This window comes from Tasmannia lanceolata, unplaced genomic scaffold (genome assembly GCF_043159265.1).
Source record: "Tasmannia lanceolata isolate RefF3 unplaced genomic scaffold, GAP_Taslan_0.1 ptg000037l, whole genome shotgun sequence".
Taxonomy (NCBI): Eukaryota; Viridiplantae; Streptophyta; class Magnoliopsida; order Canellales; family Winteraceae; genus Tasmannia; species Tasmannia lanceolata.
The window spans coordinates 7,634,204-7,642,115 of record NW_027518714.1 but is presented as its reverse complement, the minus strand read 5'-3'; the positions used below and the strand labels follow the sequence as shown (position 1 = coordinate 7,642,115).

The following is a 7,912-nucleotide window of genomic DNA, read 5'->3' as shown; positions in this document are numbered from 1 at the left end:
GCTGCTATGGTGACCAAGAGTGGAATCGATGGTCGAACCTAAGAAATCCCCACATGCCACATGCCACATGCCATAAGAGAGGTAGTTCTGCGATATTCATGGAGAAAAAAGCCAAAAATCAAGCGAAAGATTGCTAATGTGTCAGGAGGCTATTTGTTTGGTTCCACTCTTGGTCGCCAATTATTTGGAAAATAGGCATAAAATCCATATCATGTCGAAAGACAACAATCATCATACAATATGAACCCACAACCATATGTCCGGTGATCATTTTCATGACTATTGTTGGTCATTACAAGTCCAGCCTAATGCTCTAACCGCGTTCCTACTTGCTTAATCTAGACCCTTGATCAAGTACAACAAAGGAAACGCCCTTTAATATGCCTTTAAGCCACTGATTGTTACATGGCTTGATGTTGTGAATGTGTTTCTACCCAAAATTCAATGCTAAGGTAATCAATTCGTCCCCTTCGACGGGATTTCAATTTTGAAGCGATTGAGAAGAAGTGTGGAACATACTTCTTCCTTATGCTCGTGCTGCCTTTGTTAATGATAGAAAATAACTTTAAAGTTGACAAAATACAAAGGAATGGCGAGAGAAAATTATTTTCTTAAAAGAGAATAAGAACGGACAACAACCCAATGCATGAACTAAAGTGAACTAAGAATCTACGAAAAGAAAACTAATGCATTGTTGTGATGACCAAGGACCTCTTCTCCTAATGGCTAATGGGGCTTCCTTTTTACATATCTTCTCTTCATAAAACCTTTCATCCTGATTTCTATGGAAGTAGCCGTTGGTGGATAATTGCTCACTAAATTCGCTGAAAACCTTATGGACAACATATAGTAATTGAGTCAGGCCGAACTAATGAAATAATTCAGTCATACAAGGCCGAATCTATTAATAATTTGGCCAGCTAAGACCTAATTCGGCCTGCCGGAACTATTTAAAAAAAAAACGGGTGTAAACAGAATGAGATCTCTGTTATATGAAAAGTCAAGATCATGCCCTATTGCATTGGCTGTCCAATTTTGATCCAAACCGTTCATCGGTTGCCATGTGTAAAAATCTAGCTCGCACCCATCTTAACCCTATGATCAAAGGAGATCTATCTCCCAGTTAAACGTAGATATTTAATTGCATTTACATTTTTAACCATTTTATCTTCCCAGCCCCAAATTAGAGGATTAGGATTTTTTGAATTAATATATATAAGATCGGTGGGACCCATCCCTGGGTCCCATCTAAAACGAATGACCTGATAGATACATTGTAGAGTGGCCCTACCTATAGTTCTGAAAATTTAACCGAACACCATATTCGGCTTCAGTTTTGGCCCTGTTCATTTTGCATTTCATGAATTGATTGAGTCTAAAACTGATTATTGGATTCAAAATTGCGCTTGATTTTGAGTCCAATGATCAGTTTGGACTCGAAATCAATTATCAAAGGGAGATGAATTTTTCACCCCCTGTAGGATTATGCGCCCCCTTGTAACGTGATTTGACATCAAAAAGCGTTAACCACAATTCACTTTACAAGGGGGGCGCATAATCCTACAGGGGCTGAAACAATCATCTACTTCATCAAACACCAAAGAAAACAGTACCTTAATGAATAAGAATCGGCACGTACAACTTACCTCTTTAACAAATGACATTATTTTCGGCATATTGAGATAAGGATTAAGACTAACGACGGTTTCCCCATCAAAATTAGATGATTATGTAATTCAGAAGTATTGATCATTTTGTTCTCTTACGCTTAGTGCTTGTCACTCATAGTTGTAGAGCCTTGGTTCCCCCTTCTCGCTTGTTCCGAGTTAGGGCTGATTTTTTTTATCTTATTGTTCTATCTTTTTCTATATCTAATAAATCGGTACGGTCCCGTTAAACCCCAGCTTACCCATAAAAAAAAAAAACATAGGTTTCCAACAGAAGGAGAGAGACTCTTTACATGCAAGCCATGCGTTCAGATATTCCATTTCTTCTCAACCTTTTACTTTTTGTATATAATATTTTCCTTCGATCTTTTGGCATGAAACAAACATTTTCTATCGTATAAAAAATAGACAAATCTCCAAACAAAACAGAATGCTACTGTGACTTGCGCGAGCATTACATGTATTTATCTATATGTTGGGACTCAAAGTGTAGGCCCATTGTAGATATATTATTGGCGTCTCAATTTTGCATTCCATTTTCAGATTGTCATGATTTTTAGGCTGTTCCCCGTCCAAGCGCTCACCAACTAGATCAATGGTCCAGATCACCATAAACTTGTGGCTCTGTACAATGGATTGGGACAAGCAGCCAACTTGTACGAAACATATTGACATGTATAGAGAATTATCTTTGCAAATTGAATGATATCTTCCTTAATTAAAATTGTAAAAATGACTCTACCTTATCTTCTTGAAAGTCCCTATTCTTAAATTAAACCGTTAATTTTAGGGAAATGTTATCAGCACTACTGTATTTTGATGAGGGCACTCCTCACTTTATTAAAACTGGAAATGTTATCAGCACTACTGTATTTTGATGAGGGCACTCCTCACTTTATTAAAACTACTGTAACCGTCCATTAGATGGGCCACAGCCTAAATAGGTTGTGCCCTAAAAATCATTTTCATAGGTTGATCCTAACCCTCTGATCTAAATGTTAGAAGGTTGATCATAACCCTTGATAGATCGGAGGGTTAGGTTCAACCTATGGAATTAATTTTTGGGGCACAGCTTATTTAGGCTGTGGCCCATCTAATGGACGGTTTGGATCATCCTATGGTGAGGGCAATACCGTACTTTTAATAAAGTTAGGAGTGCCCACATCAAAATACAGTAGTGCTGATAACATTTCCCTAATTTTATTGCTCAAGACATACGTTTCACTAATCGTAGAGGTGTATTCTTGGTACTACCTCATCAATAACATAAGTTTTGGGAAAAAAATTAAAATAAAATAAAAAATCTAAGTATATCAGTACGTTCTTTACTTACTGATACAATATGTTCTTTACGTAGGTATCTCTAGGAATCGAATGGACTTGCATAACACTGTGGGACTGATGTAAGCCCAATAAGGTATATATGTGGCGTTATTTGTGGAACAAGAGCCCCCAATCAATGGACTCTAAGGTTTGCTTTTAGTTAATTATATATGGGATTGATCCCTACTCTGCACATTGGAACCAAGTCCAACAAACGTTATTGTGTAGAGAGTAGGTCACCCCAGATCATTTGTATGAGTGGCATCATCCCAGGATTGAGCGTCGTATTTCTGCCAAAGTACCAAAACTACCGAGTGAGGTATTTGCATTTTTCTTGTTAAAACTGCATGCTTATGGTTTGATCACGCAACTTTAGTTTAACAATTTATCAGTGTTCAATGCATTTGCTTTATCGTGATAATATTAGTGGGACATATGGTTAAACCTTTTATTTGGATAATATTAGTGAGACGTATGGTTACAAACCTTTATTTGGATAATATTAGTGGAACATATGGTTACAAACCTTATCCTTTTTTTTTTATTATGGGTACCGTTTTATTAGAGAAAAAGTAACTTGTTGAGTCTGCACGTGAAGATGATTGGTACATTGTTAGAGAAAAAGTTTTAGCGACAACGTCGCTTTACATGTTTTAATTATCAGATTACCAAACTCTTTATCAAAGCTTTCTATTGGACTATTCATTTCATTTTCACAAGTCTTGATCCAAACTATTAATCTACTTTTCCTTAGGCCATGTTTTGTTTTGGATTATTTGAGAATAGATTTTAAGTCCAGACCTGTTGGGCTCAAAATTATGTTTAAGCCTTGTGTTTGTTTTGGATTTTGACAATTGATTTGATGCTATTTTTTTACTATAATACTCAGCTCTGGACTCAAAGTTGATTCTCAAAATCCAAAACGATCAGGGCCTAGATTTTGAGCCCAATAATCAGTTTTTGACACAAAATTGATTCTTAAAATCCAAAAAAAACAACGCCTTAGACTACTTTTGGAAATAAAAAGCAAGACCAACTTGATCCGTGAAAGAGAAAAATGAAAGTCAAGAATCAAAGGAGATATATCTCGTATCTGATGAACGATTTATTTTTAATCCGAACCGTTCATCAGCTGGGATGTATGAAAATCCCCCATGCGCCCAACTTAATATTTTTAACCATCCATCTTGCCACACACCTATTAGAGGGTTAGGATTGTCTGAAATATTAGATTTTTGCGACCCATCCGTGGGTCCCATCTAAAACGACTGACCCGATGAATTGTAAAAAGTGGGCCCCACCCTTAGTTCTGAAAATTAAACGGGAGCACCATATCCGGGTTCAGTTTTAATGAATGAGAATAGGCACGTTCAACGTTCCTTTTCAACAGTAACAAATGGCATTGTTTTAGGCATATTCAGATAAGGATTTCACCTAACGACCGTTTCCAAACAGAAGAAGAGAGACCATTTGCATGCAAGCCATGCGTAAATACATTCGGATATTCCATTTCTTTTCTATCTTTTACTTTTTATATACAGATTTTCCTCCCATCTTTTTGCTTCAAAGGAACCTTCTCTCTAGTAAAAAAAAAAAAAAAAACAGACAAATCACCGAACAAAAGAGAATGCTACTGGGACTCGCGCTAGCATTTCATCTGGACCATTTTCAGATTGCAATGATTTTTAGGCTATTCCCCATCAAAGCGCTCCCTAGCTAGATCAAGGGTCCAAATCATCATAGTCCAAAGATGTGTGCCTCTCTAGAATGGATTGGGACAAGCAGACACCTTGTTCAAAACAAATTGACCAATATCTCCCATTATCTTTTCCATTGAATGAATTCTTCCTTAAAATCGAAAAAATGATCCTACCCTATCTTCTTCCATGTCCACATTCTTAGACCCTAAATTCTTTCTATCTATTCCCACTAACAAAGAGCAAAAGACCCAGTAATTTTAGGGAAATGATTTTCGCGCTCCATTGTTTTGATAAACATGCGCTCCACTTGTTTGTCCTGTAATATTTAAAGGTCTTTAAGAGCTTTTTGAGAACCGTAATATTCCTCTAACAGCCCTTTAAATACTACACGATAAAAATTGGAGCGCCTTTTTATCAAAACATTGAAGTGCAAAAATCATTAGTTTCCCTAATTTTATTGCTCAAAATATACATTTCACAAATAATTAGAAGTGTATTCTTCATATGAGCAATGATAGATACAAGGGAGCCCTTGCATAAAGAGCTGCAAAAGGCCCTTTCATTGGATCCACGTCATTTTCAGTTACATTTTAAAATCAATTGAAAAAGTAAAAGCTTGATGATGTGAATCCAATCAAGAGCCTTTTGCGGCTCTTTACGCAAGGGCTCCCTTGTATCTATCATTCCTCTCTTCGTATTACCCCATCATTAACATAACTTTCAGTAAAAAAATGAAAAAAAAAAAAAAAAAAAAAAACTAACAAAATTCCAAAACACATGATTCTAACTTCTAATTTCTTAAAGGTAATGGGCTTTTCATTCATATAAACCAAAACTAATGACAGAAATATGATATTGTATTGGAAACAACATGACATTAAACTATAACCAAATTACCCACTAAAATTTCATTCTTAAAAAGTCTAAAAGTAGTGGGTGTTACTCCTTTTTTGATGAACTGACTGACCTATCAAACCCTAGAAAATTCCTTCCTTTTTTAAGCCCACTCACCCACTTCCTACCCAGAAGGAGCCAGAAAGAGACTAAACAGTAACAGTGTTACCCTCACCAATCCCATTCCCTAACATCTCCATCTCCTTCTCTTTCATCTTTTCTACATTTTTCTTCTTAAGATACATTCCATACAAATAAGATAAAAAACCCCACAAACACAAAACAGTAGAAACTGCTTTGTCGCCTCCAAAATGATCTCCATAAGCCAAAACGCCACCCACTACGTTCATGGGAAGTAACGCCGTCATGCAAATCCCTCCCGTCAGCGACGTCGTAAGGAAAACAATCCCCGCCGTCCCCATAAAACACATTTGCCAAGTAACAACGTTAAATCCCACCGTTAACCAGTACGGACCCACGCCCAAATCAAAACGTTCACTCTCTTTCTTCATCTCCTTAAAGGCCCCATCAGCTATCATCCCAACCGTTGAAAATATCGTTGCAGTGATCTCCATCACCACTTGCATTTCCATCACCATTCCATAGGTTGAAACCTTTTTATAAATCATCTCCATTATAGGAAGGGTGAGTGCGAATAGAGATGCTGCTCCTAAAATTGATAAAAACCCTAAGAAGAATTGGGTTTTTGTGACCCCCACGGGTCGATCATGGCTAGAGCCCAAGGCTAATAAAACTGAGCTAAGGGTTAAGAGAACAACGCAATTAACGTTGGTGAAGTGAAGTTTTTGCTTGACGAGAATGACTGAGAGGATGAGATTGAATGCGAGTTGGCAAGAGAGTAAAAGAGAGGCGGTTGAGACAGAAAGGTATGAAATTCCCCATGAGAAGAGGAAATTATTTACGCCCATCATCAAGCCTACGAAAATGGATTGCAAAAAGAGTTTCTTGGAAAAACGAGAGAAAGGTGTTTGGTGTGGGGTTTTGAGGAGAAAACGGGAAAAATAGATTGTGAGGAGGAGGAGTGGAAAGCCAGAGGACTGGACCCACGTAGATAGCCATCTGCTGGACCCACCATGGATGAAGTAGAACCTTGAGAGCAAGCTTGAAGAGATGGAACCTATGAACAGGACTGCGTAGTTTATTATGAGAAGGATCCAATTACCCCTTTCCATGGAATTTGTTTTCATGGAATCTATCTGTTTCTCTTCAGGGTTGATGTGGGTGTGAGGTATAGACTCCATTGATGGCTGTTTGAAGGAGAGCAAGGAAAGTGAAAGAGTCTCTATTCTTTGTTGCTGTTTATTTTCTCTCTGTAGTTTGTCAGAAGAAAGTTGGGTTTTGAGGGGATTTTAATCAGTTTTTATCTGGGTTTAGGTGGATGCACATGAAGTTAATGGCTGAAGTTTAAAAATGGAAAGACCTCTCCACACTATTTTTTTTTCTTTACACGTAATAGTGAGAATCCAATTTCTCGGCTCATGATATTGGCTACCCAATGTACACTGAATTTCCGTGTATAAACTAACCTTCAATCGTATGAGAGTGGGGCAAACCATTAAAAATTAAACTAACAGAACAATTTGAATCCACACATGTTAAAATGTGCATAAATCCAATGGCTAGGATTACTTTTGGTATTGCTTGAATTCCACTAAGGGAGCTATTGATTGGATGCAAGAGATCAATTATGCAAGAGATCAATTAGGGATGTAATAGATCAATTAGCAGGCGCACCATTGGAAATTTGTAAGGGAGAGATGCTTCCTACACAAAATCATTCTTCTTTTTAACTTTAATGTTAGAAAGTAGGATTTGTTTAGAGCCTTTATTGGAGTTTTTTAGATGAGGATAAGAACTGGAGTTTAACTAAGATATATACATGGGTGGAAATTACTTTAGTAGAGGAGATTTGTTAGGCAATTTCGCGGAAAGCCATTTCGTGGCTCGCTTTTGCAGGAGAGAACAGCCGCCTAAGATGAACTAAATGAATAAAGACAAAATCTGCTGAAAAGTGAGCTTCTATGGCTGTTTTCTCTTGCAAAACCAACCCATGAAATGGCTGTCCGCAAAATTGCCTAGCAAAATCTAGGGCACTTCAATTGATGGTCCGATTCAGAATGGATTGTAACCCAAACTCGGAAAATACTATAAAAAAAAAAAGTATTCCCAAAAAGATTCGACTGATAAGAGATTCGAATGGATCATGAGTCATGACCAAGACATAGATAGGCCAATTAACCATTGACACCCTAACCACACAAAATATAAATCTACAAAAAAAAAAGAGGGTATTTCTGAATAAATTGC

At 37.2% G+C, this 7,912-nt stretch overlaps 1 protein-coding gene across 1 annotated transcript; it reads right to left on the bottom strand.

The window, feature by feature from the left end:
* Window positions 1–5,454: 5,454 nt before the first annotated feature.
* Window positions 5,455–7,039, bottom strand: LOC143861928 (putative purine permease 4). Its single transcript, XM_077372898.1, has one exon. The coding sequence runs from the start codon at window positions 6,844–6,846 to the stop codon at window positions 5,734–5,736; it is 1,113 nt and encodes a 370-aa protein (XP_077229013.1). The 5' UTR covers window positions 6,847–7,039; the 3' UTR covers window positions 5,455–5,733.
* Between the last annotated feature and the right edge of the window lie 873 nt (window positions 7,040–7,912).

Excerpts from the sequence above, each read along its gene's own strand:
- LOC143861928 (XM_077372898.1), bottom strand. The coding sequence starts at position 6,846 with ATGGAGTCTATACCTCACACCCACATCAACCCTGAAGAGAAACAGATA.